Here is an 18,240-nt window from a genome sequence, read left to right as displayed (position 1 = left end):
GAGAGAGAGAGAGAGGGAGGGATCATGGAAAATGCCAAAGTTGCAGGTTTCAGAATTAGGGAGGACGGCAGTGTTCTGCAACTGTGATGTACAATTTAGGAGGACGAGAGGAATTGGGAAGGAGGATGTGTTCAGCTTCAGCTCTATTGAGCTTAAGATGCTGGTGGGCCCTCTGTGCGGAGCTGTCTTAGAGGAAAGAGGAAACGTGAGTAGTAGAGGAGGTGAGAAGCCAGGACGAACTTCTCAATTCCCTGCCTTTGGAGTCCTGGCTGAACTAGAAATCTGAGGCCCAGTCCACACTGTCCTAGCTCAGACTGATGCTGGCCTGGGACTATGGTGTCTGAATGGCAAGTCTGGCCGGAAGTGAACCCGCACCTGTATATATGTATATACGTTTGCACATATTTATTACTCTATTTATTTACTTGTACATATCTATTCTATTTATTTTATTTTGTTAGTATGTTTGGTTTTGTTCTCTGTCTCCCCCTTTTAGACTGTGAGCCCACTGTTGGGTAGGTACTGTCTCTAATGTTGCCAACTTGTACTTCCCAAGCGCTTAGTACAGTGCTCTGCACACAGTAAGCGCTCAGTAAATATGATTGATTGATTGATTGATCTAGAAGAGAATATGGGGTGCCTCCCAGCTCCGGTGTATGATTGATGCTTTACTGAAAATGTGGGGTGACCTTAGCTGCTCAAAATTGCAAGCCTCCCGACTCAAAGCCCCGGAGGTAAAACTCCTTCCCCCTTCATATCCAACAGACTCCAGCTCTCCCCTCTCTTAAAAGCATTTCTGAAATCAGATCTTCTCCTAGAGGCCTTCCCCATTATTTTCTAATCTCTCCAATTCCCCACCATCTCCATTTTGGTACTCCCTCTCCACCTAAGCACCTAAATGCTCCCAAAGTCTGCGGCACTTTTGTATAGATCTTAACATATCCTATTGGTTAATCACTAACTTACGGAGAAACAGCGTGGCTTAGGGGATAGAGCACGGACTTGTGAGTCAGAAGGACCAGGGTTCTAATCCCAGCTCCACCACTTGTCTGCTGTGTGATCTTGGACAAGTCACTTAACTTCTCTGGGCCTCAGTTACCTCAAGTGTAAAATAGGGATGAAGACTGTGAGCCCCATGTGGGACAGAGACTTTGTCCAACCTGATTAACTTGTATCTACCCCAGTGCTTATTATAACAGTGCTCGGCAGATATAAGCGCTTAACAAGTACCATGATTATTACGTACATACCCCCCTTTTCCTTCTTCCTCTCATCTGATTTATTTTAGAATCTCTCCTCCACTAGATTGTAAACTCCTTCAGGGCAGGGATCATGTCCACTAATTCTACTGTATTCTTGAGCATTCGCAATGCTGTTCATACAGTAGGAATTCAGTGATTACTGCTGATTGATTGGGAAGTATGCCGGGTTTGGCTTTGTGCTGATCTGGATCTAACCCATGCAGGGTCCTGTCCCCTGCCCTCACTGAAGTGGTACAGTCCCGAGTTTGAGATATTTATACTCTGCGTTGGGCCCATTTTGAGCCCATAGAAAATGGCTGAGGACACAAACACAGGCTAGGATTTTGCTAGTTTTGTTGCCTCATAAAACCAAAAACCCCACCCCAATCCCAAAGTAGAAACCCAAAACAAAGCTTAATTCATGTCCTTTTTTTCCCTTCTCGTTCTATAGCCGGAGAACATTATGCTGCTAGACAAGAACATTCCCATTCCTCACATAAAGCTGATTGATTTTGGCCTGGCCCATGAAATAGAAGACGGAGTTGAATTTAAAAATATTTTTGGGACCCCTGAGTTTGTAGGTGAGTTTTCAACGGGTCCCCCCAGGTGGAAACTTCTCTGCCGGAGCCCAGACAGAGCTCATCGTTGTCCTGGAGGCAGTCCATCCTTCCATGTCTATCTGGGGCATGTACACAGCCCGCGTGGCTCCTCTGGGCTGAGGGGGGGTCTGGGAATGATGCACGAGGGAGAGGAAACAACCCTTCGGTCCGTGGGCGGGAGAAAAGCTACCAGTGCTTCTGGAAAGTCAGAGGGTGTGAGACATTGACCCAGGCTTAGGATTTCTCCACTTTGCCTGGTTTGAAACTCCCTTGGGGCCAAGAGGTCTTTATGAATCCTATTTTCCACTAACCGCACCCTCACAGAAACTTGGCTTTCAAGAATTCAAGTTTTCTCTCCCTTATGGTATTGCAGGGAAGCAGCATGATGCAGCTAATAGAGCTAATGGGCTTGGGAGTCAGAAGGTCATGGGTTCTAATTCTGGCTCCACAACTTGTCTGCTGCAGGACCTTGGGCAAGTCACTTCACTTCTCTGGACCTCAGTTGCCTCATCCGTAACATGGAGATTGAGACTGAGGCCCATGTGGGATAAGGACTGTGTTCAACACAGTTTTTTTGTATCCACCCCAGTGCTTAGTACAGTGCCTGGCACATAGTAAGACTTAATAAATGCCACAATTATTATTAATTACTATTCTTCAATAAACTCCCAAATCTTCCTCTTTTCCCCCCATCCCTAGTCTGAAAGGGGGAAGTCTCCCAAGAGGCTGAGCTCTCTTCTTTCCATCCTGGATGCTTCGAATACAAAAAGTGCGGTAAAAATGATTTCATCCGAGTATCGGCTGGGTCAACGGATGGAAAGCCAGGAATACACTTTGATTTTGCTTTACCCATCCTGATCTGAGTGGTCTCTGGAATCATCCCGGGAGATTCTGCTTCCAAGATCTTCCCAGATCTTCCCCTCTAGACTGTAAGCCCATTAAGGACGGGGAACGTGCCTACCAACTCTGTTATATTGTACTCTCCCAACCACTTATTACAGTGCTCTGCACACTGTAAGTGCTTAGTAAATAAAGTTGATTGATGTATAGCAGGGAGAGGGAGAGGAATAATAATTTTGGTATATGTTAAGCACTTACTATGTGCCAAGCACTGTACTAAGCCCTGGGGTAGATACAAGATCATCAGATCCGACATGGGGCTCACATTCTAGATAGGAGGGAGAATAGGGATTGAATCCCCATTTGCAGATGAGGGAACTGAGGCACAGAGAAATTAAGGGACTTGCCCGAGATGGAGCTGGGATTAGAACCCATGCCCTCTGGCTCCCAGGCCTGTGTTTTTTCCACTGATCTGCTGAAAAGGGGAGAGGAAGGGGAATCAAAGGCTTGTAGGAAAAAGACAACGGTTTTGGCCTGATGCTGTGGTGTAGTATTACCCATAATACAGAGGCAGAAGAAGCCTTGGAACTCTTGGACTGGAAAAAACTAGAGCAGGCTTAACTGTCTGAGGGGCTAAGTGGATGGTGGCCGTGTCAGCTACTGTGTCAGTAGCCCGGCCAGGAGGATTTTGTTCTGCAAACAATAGATTCCAGGCTCAGCTTGTTAAAAGCCAAATCACTGCAATTTTTCCTGAGACCCTTAGTAGGTGGAGTGGACTAAACTGAGACAGAGAGGGTAAGTGACTCTAGCCCAGTGCCAGAGAGTTAGTGACTGAGAAGGGAATCTTACTCAGGACTCCTAGTGCTCAGACTCAAAGCCTGTCCTGAATCAGTCAGTCCATCATATTTATTGAGCACTTACTCTGTGCAGAGCACTGTACTAAGTGCTTGGGACAGTACAATATAGCAATAAACAGACACATTCCCTACCGTCTAATTGGATGCGTCGATTAAAGTGCCGTGCAGCGATGCAAAATACAAAAATGCCTGCAAAAATGACTTCATGCCGGGACAATGCACAGGAAGTCAGGGAGTCACTTTGGCTGAAGGAGTGGACGGGGGTCAAATCATGTGAAATGTCAAGGCACGCGGCCTCCTCTGGCCCGGGGAGCAGCCCACGTGGCCGCTTATCTCTTCCAGTTCTGGTGGGTTTCCTCCTTGCTCCTCACCAGGGATGTCCCTCGGAGTCCAGACTTAGAAGCCCCCACCACTGTGGTCTCTTCACCCGTCCGCCCCTCAACGCTGCCCAGGAGCCAGAAACCCCCAACTGCCTCCGGCGGCAATTCAGTGCCAAATTTCACATCTCACTGATGATTTTTGGGTTTTTTTTGTTTTGGAATGTGCCTTTCAGCTCCCGAAATAGTGAACTATGAACCCCTCGGACTGGCTGCAGATATGTGGTGAGTTTTCCAAGCGAATCTTTCCCTGCCCCGGTGCTTAGTCCTGCTTTGCAGTCAGTTTCCAGGGCTTTTCCTAGTTTGGTTGGGCCCCAGATCCTCGTTTTGGGTCTAAAATGAACCCTCCCCTCTTTGTTCATCTCCAGATGTGCTGGGCTCTGACCACTCGGATGGCTATAGAAATGGGGGCCTTGATGCACAGACTCAGTCCAGACATGCCTGTATCATTCCAGGCAGGTTCCAGGTGAAAACTGGACTGTAAGCTCCTTGGGGGCATATGTACATATCTGTACATGTCTGGTACAGATAGTGCATATCTGTAAGTTATTTATATTAACGTCTGTCTCCCCCTCTAGACTTTAAACTCGCTGGGGGCAGGGAATGTGTCTGTTTATTGTTATAGTGCACTCTTCCAAGCGCTTAGTACAGTGCTCTGCACACAGTAACCGCTCAGTAAATACGACTGACTGGGCGGGGAGCGTGTCTACCAACTCTTTTGTATTATACGCTCCCAAGTATTGAGTATAGTGCTCTGTAAACAGGAAGCGCTCAGTAAATACCATTGATTGATGGATAAACTTGTCCCCTTGACTGGCAAAGAATTATTGCTTCCCCTTCCCACCCCATGGTCTGCAGCTGCTGGCAACAGTCAACAAGCAGGGAATTGAATGTGCAGAAATTCTTTAGACTGTAAGTTCCTCATCTAGACTGTAAAATCATTGTGGGTGGAGGACAGGTCTACTGACTCTGTTATATGGACTCTCCCAAGCGCTTAGTACAGTGCTGTGCACATAATAAGCGCTCAGTAAATACTATTGATTGAAATTCTCGGAGCTCAAACACTTGTGACTGGGAGTCAGCTCCTTCCCTACCCCACAGCACCTGTATATATGTATATATGTTTGTACATATTTATTACTCTATTTATTTATTTATTTATTTATTTATTTATTTTACTTGTACATATCTATTGTATGTATTTTATTTTGTTAGTATGTTTGGTTTTGTTCTCTGTCTCCCCCGTCTAGACTGTGAGCCCACTGTTGGGTAGGGACTGTCTCTATATGTTGCCAACTTGTACTTCCCAAGCGCTTAGTACAGTGCTCTGCACACAGTAAGCGCTCAATAAATACGATTGATTGAGGGAGGGAGGGAGGATGGCTGAGTGATAAGAAGGCCTCAGGATGAACGACTGAGCCATTCAGAGCGATGGGGAGAGGGCTGCCCATCTGGGAGGCAAAACCAGGACTTCCCTGACTCGTCCCGCTGAACGTTTTGCCGTCTGTTTTGCAGGAGCATCGGAGTCATCACCTACATTCTGTAAGTTTTCCCGGACGCTAGTGGCTCCCTCTGTGACCTCAGCGGGTTGGATCCAGGGCGGGAATGGGCTCTCTGGAGCCTGGGCTACACCATCCTCTGAGAAGCAAGGTGGTGTTATGGATGGAGCACAAGCCTAGGAATCAGAAAGTCATGGGTTCTAGTCCTGGCTCCACACTTATCCGCTGTGTGACCTTCACTTCTCTTGGCCTCAATTACCTCATCTGTAAAATGGGGATTGAGACTGGGAACCCCAAGTGGGACAGGGACTGGGTCCAACCCGATTTGCTTGTATCCACCCCAGTGCTTAGTAGAGAGCCTGGCACGTAGTAAGCACTTAACAAATACCGTTGTTATTATTATTATCATTATTACCATTATCCTCGAACTTTCACCCCTTTCCTGCGACAACCGTTGAGGAGGGAAAGGGTGCCAATGGGAATGAAATTAGGCCCATGTCTCCCACCCTCCTTCCCTCCACATCCTCTTTCTTCCTTTTCAAGCGCTTAGTACAGTGCTCTGCACACAGTAAGTGCTCAATAAATACAATTGATTGATTGATTTTGGCAATCACACCTCACAGACCCCAGTTTATCTGGGTGAGGTGACAGCAGCAGCAGTAAGGACCTATGATGTCATTGGCCCTGTAGATTAATCTTAATCCAAGCGAATCTTTCCCTGCCCCGGTGCTCAGTCCTGCTTTGCAGCCAGCGTGGAAAGTGCCTGGGGCTGGCCAGTCAAGCAGCAGATCTGGGTTATGATCCCAGCTCTACCACTGGCCTGCTGTGCGACGACCTTCAACAAGTCATTTAACCCCTCCGTGCCTCAGTTTCCTCATCTGTAAAATGGGGATAAGGTCCCTGCCCTCCGTATCTCTTAGGCTGTGAGCTCCATGTAGAAGCAAGTGCTGAATAAGCACAATAACTAATGAAGGGAGAAGCAGCATAGCCTAGAGGGTAGAGCATGGGCCTGGGAATCAGAAGGATCTGGGGTCTAATCCTGGCTCTGCCACTTGTCTACTTCGTGGGCAAGTCGCTTAACTTCTCTGTGCCTCTGTTTCCACATCTTTAAAATGGGGATTAAGTCTGTGAGCCCAACGTGGGACTGGGGTTGTGTCTGATTAGCTTGCATCTACTCCAGCGCCTAGTAAAGTGCCTGGCATGCAGTAAGTGCTTAACAAATGCCATCAAAAAAAAAAAAAGGAGGCTGCCCCATTGGCAGCACTGACAACCCACCCGTGACCCAGACATTGTTCCCAACCTTCCCTTCCAAAAGCTAAACTTGAGAGGCAGGCAAGAAAAATGACAGCGCAGGAATCTTAAAGTGACCCAGTGTCATGAACTTCCCTAGGAGAAGTAACATTTCCCTTCATTTCTGCTTTTGGCCTCAGCCCCTTTTGCCATCCCCAAAATCTGGGGTTCAGTTGTCCGGAGGAAAATCTGGCTTCAGATTAAGAGTTGGACTCTTCTTTGCAAGGAAGATTTCTAAGTACATTGCATTGTTAGTAAGATTGATTACTTCCTGGTATTGATGGCAAGTAATAGTCTGCAGTTGATGACTGCCTCAGGAACCATGAAATTCCTGGATCTCGCCAGCAGTTGATGTGGTGGCTGAGATTTTGTCTCCCTGAAGTTGATACAAGGGTGGTGATTTTTGTATGTTTTTCTTTAAAAAAAAAAATTCAGTTGGCTTAACAAAAAAGTGTGCAAAACCACAGCTTCTGAGAAAAGCTGACTTGACTCAGATTCTTCAGCAGAGTCTTGATGTGAGGCTATAGCTCTCCGGGGCCTATGGTTTTTATGTCTTTTCTCCTCTCTCTCTTCCTTTCTGTCCTCTCTCTTTCTACCTATTTCTCTTTCTTGAAAATCCTTCTCTGTCACTGTAGCATTGAAATATATAGACATATGTATTCTGGATTATAGAATTAGAACAGATACACTTATAAGCTGGTTTGTCAGTCACCTTTCTAAAGATGACCAGTTTTAAATAATAATAATAATGGTATTTATTAAGTGCTTACTATGTGCAAAGCACTGTTCTAAGTGCTGGGGAGGTTACAGGGTGATCAGGTTGTCCCACGGGGGGCTCACAGTCTTAATCCCCATTTTGCAGATGAGGGAACTGAGTTAAGTGGCTTGCCCAAAGTCACGCAGCTGACAATTGGTGGAGCTGGGATTTGAACCCATGACCTCTGACTCCAAAGCCCGAGCTCCTTCCACTGAACCACGCTTCTTCTCACACATTCCCACACACACAGTCTGAATTGATCAGAACCCTTCACCGTTGCTGTATTGTCTGGGGACGAAATGTTTATATTTTTACAAATGACACTGCTTTGCCACACCACAACGAGGGGAAGTGCTGGTCTGAAGTTCACCTAAGAGGCTGGTAACTGAACCCAAGACTTACAACCTCCCAGGAAGATGGAGGTCTACTCCAGAACTCCCTCTTTGCCAGAACCAGGGCTGGTTGAATGAATGAGTAGTGAGCCATGCCTTCTGGACTTCTTGTACGTGGCTCCTGGTTTGTGAATATCCCAAATTCCATAAATAGAGCGGGAGGACGTACACCCAGAAGGTGAAATGCAAGCAGGGGTTGGGGCAGGGAAGCATCCCTGAGACCTCTCAGCTTTGTTCAGTATCCTGGCCATGCCTGAGGCCCAGAGTAGGACATTCCCAGCTTCAACCTCTTCCCCGGGGCCACATGATCACACAGTGTCCTGTTTCTGGTACCCAGGTTGAGCGGCGCATCGCCTTTCCTCGGAGACACAAAGCAGGAGACTCTGGCGAACATCACAGCCGTGAGCTATGACTTCGACGAGGAGTTTTTCAGCCAAACCAGTGAGCTGGCAAAGGACTTCATTAGAAAGCTTCTGGTTAAAGAAACCCGGTAAGACAACAAAGGAAATGTTCTTTTTTCGGGCATTGACCTTTCCCTTTACCTGCACAACTCAGGGCAGAGAGGGGTCAGCCTGTCATCATCGGCCTAGAATCTGCCCGGGGATAGGGGTGTCATCTCTTCTAGACTGTGAGCTCGTTGTTGGGTAGGGACCGTCTCTATATGTTGCCAACTTGTTCTTCCCAAGCGCTTAGTACAGTGCTCTGCACACAGTAAGCGCTCAATAAATACGATTGATTTATTGATTGATCTCTTCTAGACTGTGAGCCCGTTGTTGGGTAGGGACCGTCTCTATATGTTGCCAACTTGTACTTCCCAAGCACTTAGTACAGTGATCTGCATACGGTAAGTGCTCAATAAATACGATTGAATGAATGAATCCCGGGCCCGGCACCCCACTCTGGGCTGGGGTTGGGAAGAGGTCTACACTCGGCACTCAACCTGCTTGCCCGACCCCCTCTAGAAAAGGGGGAAAGAAATTCTCCTCCTGAAATGCAAATAACAGTCTGTTGGTTTTGGAAGCCAGCCTGCCATTCTGGAATGTCCACTGGTTAAGAATACATTTTGCAATCTGGCCGGAAAAGTGGACTTGGGTCTTGGGGTTTGGACAGCCAGGGCTCCTCCGATTTCTCTGATAGGCTGGGGCCTTGGCGGCGGCGGTGGCAACCGCAGAAGCGGTTCCCAGTGATCCTCTGGCAGGCGGGAATTGGGCGGGTCCTCAGAGTCACTCCGTGCTGACTCGCTTGCTGCCTGGGGAATCGATTTAGTCGCTGATCACCTCGGGTCATTCTCTTTCGTCTTAAAAATCCCCATTGGAACTGATTCCTCAAAATCAATCAATCAATCAATCGTATTTATTGAGCGCTTACTGTGTGCAGAGCACTGTACTAAGCGCTTGGGAAGTACAAGCTGGCAACATATAGAGACAGTCCCTACCCAACGAGTCACTGGAGACCACTGGACTAACTGAAAGAGTAAAGGGAAATGGATTTGTTGAACTCCAGCGGTCTCATCCTGCCTGATTATGGGAATGGAAACCAAATATGGTCCCGGATCTTTCGTTGCTGAGCAACACTTATGGTGCCCCAGCCTGATGCTAGCTGCTAGTAGTAGTCATTTTATTTATTATGTGCTTACTGTGTGCCCTATTGTACTCTCCCAAGCCCAGTGCTTTGCACACAGTAAGCACTCAAATACAATTGAATGACAGATCGAATGAGTGAATACAAGGAACGGATCAGTCACAGCCTCTGTCCCACCTGAGGCTCATTAGGGAGAACAGTTTTCTTATCGTCACCTTACAGTTGAGGAATCAGGGGAACAGAGAGGTTAAGAGATTTTCCTAATGTCACACAGCAGGCCAGTGGCAGAGCTGGAACTACTAGAAACCAGATCTCCCAGCTTGCTATTCCATGCTGTTTCTACTGTGAAGGGTTTAGAACAAAGTTTACCTCTCCCTCATGGTCCAAGAAAGAATCCTAAACAATAAAGTACCTGAAGATTTGTTTAGTGCCTTTCTATATTTAGTCTCATTCATCCTCCAGCATCGTTGGGAGGATGAGGGGGAGCAGGATCAGAGCTCATTTTGTAACATTAAAAAATGGGAAATTGGAAGCCCAGAGAAGTAAAAAGATTTGCTCAAGGTTGCCCAGAAAGTCAGCGGCATATCAGGAAACAGATTTCTTGACCCTCGGCTCCTTTTTCCCTGGGCTGCTCTGAAACAAGGAGTGCAGTCTTCAGGAACACAAGTGAAACTTGAAGGGGTCTATGCACATCTGACCCCAGAACTCTGGAAACAAATCCAGTTCACTTCTTAAGGACCAATAACCTCTGGCCAGTAGTAGGTGGCAGCTCCAAAGTTCTTTCCGGGTTATCCCTGAAATGTCATTCTCAATAACTCTGCCTTCAGGAACAATAAATTCTGGAACACCTTAGTATTCCAGATATCCCAGAAGACACTGAGCCCAGTATGCATTTTCTTTCCCATTAAAGGAGCAGCACGGCGTAGTGGATAGAACACAGGCCTGGAGTCAGGAGGTCATGAGTTCAAATCCCGGCTCTGCCAATTGTCAGCTGTGTGACTTTGGGCAAGTCACTTAACTTCTCTGGGCCTCAGTTACCTCATCTGTAAAATGGGGATGAAGACTGTGAGCCCCACGTGGGACAGCCTGATCACCTTGTAACCTCCCCAGCACTTAGAACCGTGCTTTGCACAGAGTAAGTACTTAATAAATGCCATTATTATTATTATTATTATTATGAGTTCCAATCCCAGCTCTGCCGCTTATCATCTTGTCTGCTTGGGCAAGTCATTTAACTTCTCCGGGCCTGATTTACCTCATCTGTAAAATGGGGATTGAGGCTGTGAGCCCCACGTGAAACAAGGGACTGTGTCCAACCCGATTTGCTTGAATCCACCCCAGAGCTTAGTGCAGTACCTGGAACATAGTAAATGCTCAACAAATACCATTATTATTATTATTATTACCTCTGGGGCTTATCAATCAGTCAGTGGTAATTACTGAGCACTTACTATGTGCAGAGTGCCCGTTGTGGGCAGGGATTGTCTCTGTTGCTGAATTGTACTTTCCAAGCACTTAGTAAAGTGCTTTGTGCACAGTAAGTGCTCAATAAATATGATTGAATTAATGAATGAATACTAAGGATTTGGGAGAGTATTCATTCATTCGATCGTATTTATTGAGCACTTACTGTGTACAAAGCACTGTACTATGCTCCTGAGAGAGTACAATATAAAAATAGACACATTCCCTGCCCATAATGAGCTTACAGTCTAGACAGGGAGACAGACATTAATATACACAATATAAATAAAAAAGCACAGTGCAACAGATTTGTTAGACATGTTTCCTGCCCACAAGGAGTGTATAGTCTAGAGGCTTTCATGATTCCATACCGCCCTCAACTCCTAGTCGTTCCTTTTACTCTGGCAAAGGGAAAGGAGGAAAGGGCAAATCATAAAGGGTGATTTAGTGATCTAAATTCACTTAGCTAAAGGATTTTATGATGCCCTGAAAAGGAAGTCTGTTCCCCTTGGAAAATGCGTCTCTGAAAGAGCAGTGGAGATGGTAGAAAGAGAATTGACTCTGGAGTCAGGAGACCCAAACTGAGCCAGGCCCTAGCCTGGGGCGTGGATTCAACCACAAGTGCCTTCCCTAATGCCCCATCTCCCGCCCCCAGCTACTTTTAGTCCCCTCATTCTCAGCAACCAGAGCTCTAACCAACAGATTTTTGGCTCCCAAGCAGACAGCCCCTCCTGTGTCAGCCTGTGCCCACTTCCAAGGGTTTACTTTTTAGCACTGTTGCCCAACTAGGCTGTAGTGTAGTCATTGGCAGGAGGAGAATGGGTGGATGTGTTGATGACAAAAGGTCTTTTGTGCTCCTTCGGTCAATCACTTAATGGTATTGACTTTTAGACTTTTAGACTGTGAGCCCACTGTTTGGTAGGGACTGTCTCTATATGTTGCCAACTTGTACTTCCCAAGCGCTTAGTACAGTGCTCTGCACACAGTAAGCGCTCAATAAATACGATTGATTGATTGATTGGGAACTTTTATTGTGTGCCGAGCACCGTACTAGGTCCTTGGAAGAGTACAATACAATAGGGTTGGTAGACATCATCCCTGCCCATGAGGAGCTAGAGGGGAAGACAAGTATAAAAATTAAGGACTGATGGGAGAAGGGGAGAGTACAGGGATGCAAACCTAAGTGCCGTGGGGATGGGGGTGGGTGAATATCAAGTATTTAAGGGGTACCGATTTAAGTGCTGATGCTGATTCAGAGAAGCAGCACGGCCTAGTGGAAAGAGCAGGGGCTTGGGAGTTAGAGGACCTGGATTCTAATCCCAGCTCCGCCACTTGTCTGCTGTGTGACCTTGGGCAAGTCACTTAACCTCTCCGTGCTTGTTACCTCATCTGCAAAACGGGGATTAGGACAGTGAACCCCAGGTGGGACATGGAATCTGTCCAACCTGATTAGTGGTATCTACCCAAGCACTTAGTACAGTGCCTGGTGCATAGTAAGGACTTAACAAATACCATAAGAAAAGAAAAAAAGGAATTTACAGTCTAGGGTGGAGCACTTGTAGGGGAAAAAAGGAGATAGCAGAAAATATAACACCTGAGCACTTTGAAAGAAAGACTCTACTTTGTCTCCAGAAAAATCAATACCGTTGCAGTATTCTCTGAAATGGTCTGTCATTTTTGAAGATGACACCACCGTTGCTAATAGCCTATCCATGAGTGTCACTGTGCCTGAAGAGACCAATGTGGGACCGACATCGTTTCCACTTAAGGATAGATCCTTACTGTGCTAAATCCTCGGTTTTCTTGATATCCTGAACTCTGCGAAACCTCAGGTCAGAGAGAGCAGCCTCCCTGCAGACTGCCGCCCTCCGAGTTGGTCTGCTCCCACAGCTATTTCACAGTGCTCGAGACTCGATCTTTATATCGTTCACTCTCCCCTCCTGGCTTGCACATGCCTCTTTTCAGTTCACCATCCAGCAGCCACTTAGTTAGTAGGCTCAAAGCGTGGTGCGATCCCCAGACCACCCTCCTGTAGTCCCAAATTCCTGGAGGGATCATTTGATGCCTTAGCAGGAAAGAGGGAGACTTTGCTCCTGACTAGGCCTGGGCCTGGATTTAGCCGTGGAAGTGCCGCCGAGCTGAGAAGAGAAGGAAGAGGAAGTCAGATTGCGTGATCGCCTAGCTGAAGAGAATGAATTGGTCCATTGGTGGTATTTATTGAGCACTTACCATGTGCAGAGCATGGTACTAAGCACTTGGGAAAGTAGATTACAACAGAGTTGGTAGACACAATCCCTGTCCACAGGGAGTTTACAATCTCCAAGGGAGAACCCGACTTTGGTGGTGATGGGGGAGCTGGAGGCATAAAGGAGAGAGGCATTAACAATAATAATAATAATAATAGTAATGATAATTTGGGTATTTGTTAAGTGCTTGCTCTGTGCCAAGCACTGTTCTAAGTCCTGGGGTAGATACAAGGCATTCCTGTTGGACACAGTCATCATTCTCAAGGACTTTAAGGTCACAACTCTGGACTGGAAACTCATTGTGGGCAGGGAACATGTCAACTAATTCTGTTGCATTGTAATAATGATAATAATGATAGTATTTGCTAAGCGCTTATTGTGTGCCAGTTACTACAGTGCTCTGCACACAGTAAGCTCTCAATAAATACCACTGATTGAATGATTGAGAGGGAAAAGAATTGACTGAAAGATTTGGAGGCCCTCGCCTAGCTGACTGCGATCTTGGCTGCAGCTCGTTGATCTGTGGAAGAGAGCAGACCTCCTGGCAGATTCGAAACTTTCTCCTTGCTGCCCATTCCCTGTCATGTGGGTGACAGCACCAAGCCTAGTGGAAAGAGCACAGGTTCAGGAGTCAGAGGACCTGGGTTCTAATGCCGGTTCCACCACTTGCCTGCTGGGTGACCTTGGGCAACTTAACTAACTTCTCTGGGCCTCAGTTTCTCATTTGTAAAATAGGGATGAAATAACTGTTGTCCCTCCTACTTAATCAGTGAGCCCCAGGTGGTCAGGGACTGTGTCCAACCTGCTTACCTTGGAGCTATCTATCCCAGTGCTTAGTAGGGTGTTTGGCACATAGTAAGCACTTAACAAACACCATAACCAACATGATCACCAAGACAATAGGAGCAGGTTATGTTGCCAGCCATTTCCCTTCTACGTGTTTTTCATTTTGTTCTCTTGTGGGGTGGGCTTTTTTCTCTTTTTTTGCATATCTCCTTTGCAGGAAACGACTGACAATCCAAGAAGCTCTTACGCATCCCTGGATCACGGTAAGACCACACGAAGGGTAGGGGTGCAGGTGAATTTGAATGCATGCTTTGGGCTGAATCATAGATCATCCATTGACAGGCATAGCCAGATTCACTGAGTACCTTTGAGGCAAAAGTCAGACTAGGAATATTAATATTGACTGAAATTAGCAAAAAGAAATCCCTCCAAAACACGCACAAACTACTTTCCCTTCATAACAGCCCCTGACCCCTTTGATACATACCAAATCTATTGCTGCTACCACCATCACCACTACTACTATTCCGATCATGGCCTATCAGCAATTATTCTATTTTGCAAGATATACAGTTCAAAAACCAGCATTTGGACTCCCTCTCCTCAGTCCTCCCAGCCCCTCTCACTCTACCTGTTTCTACCTTTCTGCATTCTGGAGAGTTTCTCTAGGTTTCTAAGGCCTCTTAGAATATTTGGGGTGCCATAAGGGCTGCTCAGCCCGTCGGAAAGCGGGCAGGAAACCCTGCTTCTGAGAAGGAGTTGGGAAGGGAAGCCCAGCCAGGTTTGGAAACTCCCTTGGCTGAGGAAAGAATGGCCTTGTGTCCTTTGCCCCTGGACTCTGCGCTGTGAAAACAGCCTGAGAGCACAGGTGAATCCTGCCCAAGGTCCCTTGTGACTATATCCCATATGCTGCCGATGATTCAGAATGACGTAGCAGGAGGTCGAATTGGAATTTGGTGGTTTCAGCTGAGATCCTGGCGGGACATAATATTAAGTGTGTGGGGAGAGGAGGAACTCTATGCATTTTCATTTCACCTCCCCATCCTCAATTCCTTGGTCAGTCTGTGGAAATCCCAGTGGCTGTCATTTCCCCAAATGGGTGAAGAGGAGGCAGAAAAGGGAGCCCAGCTTAAATAGGGCTTCTAAAAATTCAAGTCGCAAAGCCGTAACTGAAAAGAATGGTGCCTGTTAGCCAGGAATCATGAATCTCCGAGTCAACCCCTTCCTCCCTCCCCAGTGCCGCTCTCCCCAGGAAATCCAGTTGAAATAGTTGGGAGAACTGGGGCATGTCAGAGGAGAACCCATGATGGTAGCCTGTTGCTCATTTGAAACTTTTAGAGGGGCCGGGTTCCTGAACCTGCTCCCAGCACGGCATGCTGCTTGTGGTCTTGTTCGCATGGACATGTGCCCACCCAGGATCTCTGTGTAGCATTTCCCAGAGCTGGAGTTGGAACAGTGGTACTAAGTGTGCCAGAGCTCTCCACGGAGATCCTGCCTTGGAGGAGCTACCTTGACTGCCTGAGCCCTTGAATGTTTCTTGGGTGATGTTGGTTGCAGCTGGTCTGTCTGAACGAATGACTCCTTGAAAATCAAGTTTGTTAATATTTGCACGTCTACTTAAGGTGGTCAAACCCCAGGTTTCTCTTGTGTAACACTGAACGTTTGAAAGGCCTTTCTGAGGTTCTTTTTTGAGTTGTTACTTTTGAGTTTACTAACTGTGGTCACCCTTGAAAGGAGCCTGTGACAGCACCCCTCTTTTCCTTCATTTCTTTTTCCTGATTTCTTCCTTCTTTCCTTCCTCATTTCTTTCCTTCCTTCCTCTTCCCTGACCCTCTTTCTCTCTCCCTCGCTCTTTCTTTCTTCCTTTCCATTTCTGTTTATCTGCGAGGCATGCTCAGTGCTTGTCCACCTCCGTGACTTGGATAGTCTGGTGCATGCAGGGAATGCCACCTTGTGGAGAAGCAATGTGCATCCTTGGTCCTTTCCGTGGCGTTCGGAGCGATGTTCTTCTACCTGCACGGCGGGTAACGCTCGGTTCTTCTGTCCGAAAACTCACTAGTTGGGCGGAGAGACCAAAATCCCTGACTCTAGAGCCGCCCGGCCTGCACAGTTCAAGACCAAGCGCCTGAGGGAATACACTCTCAAGTGCCACTCCAGCATGCCCCCCAACAACACCTACATCAACTTCGAGCGGTTTGCCCGAGCGGTGGAGGACATTGCTCAGGTGGAACGCGGTTTCAGCGCCCTAGTGGAGTCCCGGAGTGCCTTACAGGCCGACGTCGATGCCCTGGTGTCCATCTACAACGAGAAGGAAGCGTGGTACAAAGAAGAGCATGAAAATGTGCGGCACGACCTTTCCCGGCTCAGATACGAGCACCGAAAAGCCGAGTCCCGAAAGAAGCACCTGCGGGATGACATCCTCGGCATCGGGTCTCACGTCGGGAGCATCTCGGGGAAATGCGCTCGTCTGGGGTCTCGGTATGAATCCCTGGGTCGGGAGCTGGCCGACCACCTCGCGTGGATCCAGGATCTGATGGGCAGTTTCCAGCTGGAGGGCAGGGACGGAAGCTGCGGCGGTGGAAACTGTGACTCAGTTCTCAGCAAAGATGCTAATGAATCACTAATGGAGCTGTTTAATAGATCGTTCAGTCAAGAATTTCTTGCAGGCTTAAAGCTCCATGTTGCCGACTCCAGTCAATAATCTGGCCTCGTTGTTTGCTGTAGCATGTATTTGGCTGACTGTATCCTGGTGCGGCAGAAAGAGATGGTTCTGGCTTCTCATTTCAGTCTGGTTCCCCAGCCCGTTGTTGGAGCCAAATTGCCGTGGTGCTACTGAGTTATGCAAACCATCCCTCCGCCCGCCTGGGAGACAACATTTTTCAACGTTGTTTCACTTACACAAGAAGCAGCTTGTTTCCCGAAGGCGTTATGAAGTCAGCCCCGTGCCTGATGGATTAGAGATGAGAGGCTCCCCTTCTATTCCCCCCACCCCCATAGAAACCTACAGCACCCTGTGGGGACACTGTAAGAGCCAGGAGGGAACTTGGGAAGCCACTTGAGTTCGTGATCTTAATCCGATGTTGTTGATGACCTGCGCCTACCTAGAGCTCCTGACGCAGTGGAAAGAAATAGGTGTTTATAGTGAGTGAATATCCATCATTTTAGAGGAAGGGCAGTATCTACCTCGGAATCTGTGGCACAGGGCCTTTCTGTTCACCCCAGAAGCGAGGGTCACATCCTGCTATAAGTGAACATCTCCGTGTGGGTGTTCCCTGGGTGTGTAGGTAGCCTTGGGAGATCTATTTTCTCGGAAGAACCTTTTTCCTCCAGTTGGTTTCTGACTGCAGTGATCTGTGGTCTTATTAACTGGCTCTCTAACTTACCTGCCGTGGGAACTAGGGCAAGTCACTTAACTTCTCTGAGCCTCAGTTCCCTCGTCTGCTAAGTGGGAATTCAATGCCTTTTCTCCCTCCTATTTAGACTGAAGTTTCTGTGTGGGATTTACTGATTAACTTGTATCTACCCCAGGGCTTAGGACAGTGCTTGGCACTTAGTAAGTGCTTAGCAATTATTATTATTAATAATAATGATAATAATAGAAGTCTTAATGAGGCAGTATGCTTTCTCTCACTTTCCAGTGGCTCCAGACTTGCCCTTGGTTCAAAAACCAAGCATGGGAAAGGTGGGAAAAAAAAGAGGTCTCTGAATGCCAAGCCTGCAGGCATTCCCCTCCTCCCCCAGTTTTCACAGGGTTTTGGGGTATTTATACTTCTGGTGACCCACTCACTAAAATAAGTAAGTGCTTTTTTTAAGGTCCAAAATGCTCTCCTGTCAGCTATGGGATCATTCTTGATCTCTCTGTCCTAGTTTATGATTGGTCACTAATAATAATAATAATGATGATGGCATTTATAAGCACTTACTATGAGCAGAGCACTGTTCTAAGCGCTGAGGATGTTACAAGGTGATCAGTCTGTCCCACGGGGGGTTGGGGGGGCTCACAGTCTTAATCCCCATTTTACAGATGAGGTAACTGAGGCACAGAGAAGTGAAGTGACTTGCCTAAAGTCACACAGCTGACAATTGGAGGCGCTGGGATTTGAACCCATGACCTCTGACTCCAAAGTCCGTGCTCTTTCCACTGAGCCATGCTGCTTCTCTAATCGAAGCAGGTTAGGTTTCCCTAATAGAAACCCTCACTGGTTCAAATGCAATACCTGGGAATTGTGTTAGTGTGGTTTAATCAGCAACTGAAAAGAAATGATGTGGTGTCATGGAGGAATGAGATGGCCAAAGACTCTAGGCAAATAC

The 18,240-nt window shown here is 47.2% G+C and overlaps 1 protein-coding gene across 2 annotated transcripts in view; it reads left to right on the top strand.

Moving 5' to 3' along the window:
• DAPK2 (death associated protein kinase 2) overlaps nt 1-18,240 on the top strand; it is a 138,813-nt gene that overhangs the window by 99,824 nt on the left and 20,749 nt on the right. The window contains exons 5-10 of one of the 2 annotated variants that reach the window (XM_038746512.1): nt 1,693-1,822; nt 4,091-4,139; nt 5,430-5,456; nt 8,190-8,342; nt 14,147-14,192; nt 15,989-17,122. In XM_038746512.1, coding sequence (XP_038602440.1) covers nt 1,693-1,822; nt 4,091-4,139; nt 5,430-5,456; nt 8,190-8,342; nt 14,147-14,192; nt 15,989-16,630 — 1,047 coding nt within the window. In that variant the 3' untranslated portion in view covers nt 16,631-17,122. Of the gene's footprint in view, nt 1-1,692; nt 1,823-4,090; nt 4,140-5,429; nt 5,457-8,189; nt 8,343-14,146; nt 14,193-15,988; nt 17,123-18,240 lie in introns of those variants that run through there. The other variant, XM_038746513.1, reaches the window with a different exon arrangement.

The sequence above is a fragment of the Tachyglossus aculeatus genome, chromosome 5, assembly GCF_015852505.1.
Source record: "Tachyglossus aculeatus isolate mTacAcu1 chromosome 5, mTacAcu1.pri, whole genome shotgun sequence".
Taxonomy (NCBI): domain Eukaryota; kingdom Metazoa; phylum Chordata; class Mammalia; order Monotremata; family Tachyglossidae; genus Tachyglossus; species Tachyglossus aculeatus.
Note: the sequence above shows the minus strand (reverse complement) of the source record. Positions and strands in the feature narration are given on the sequence as shown.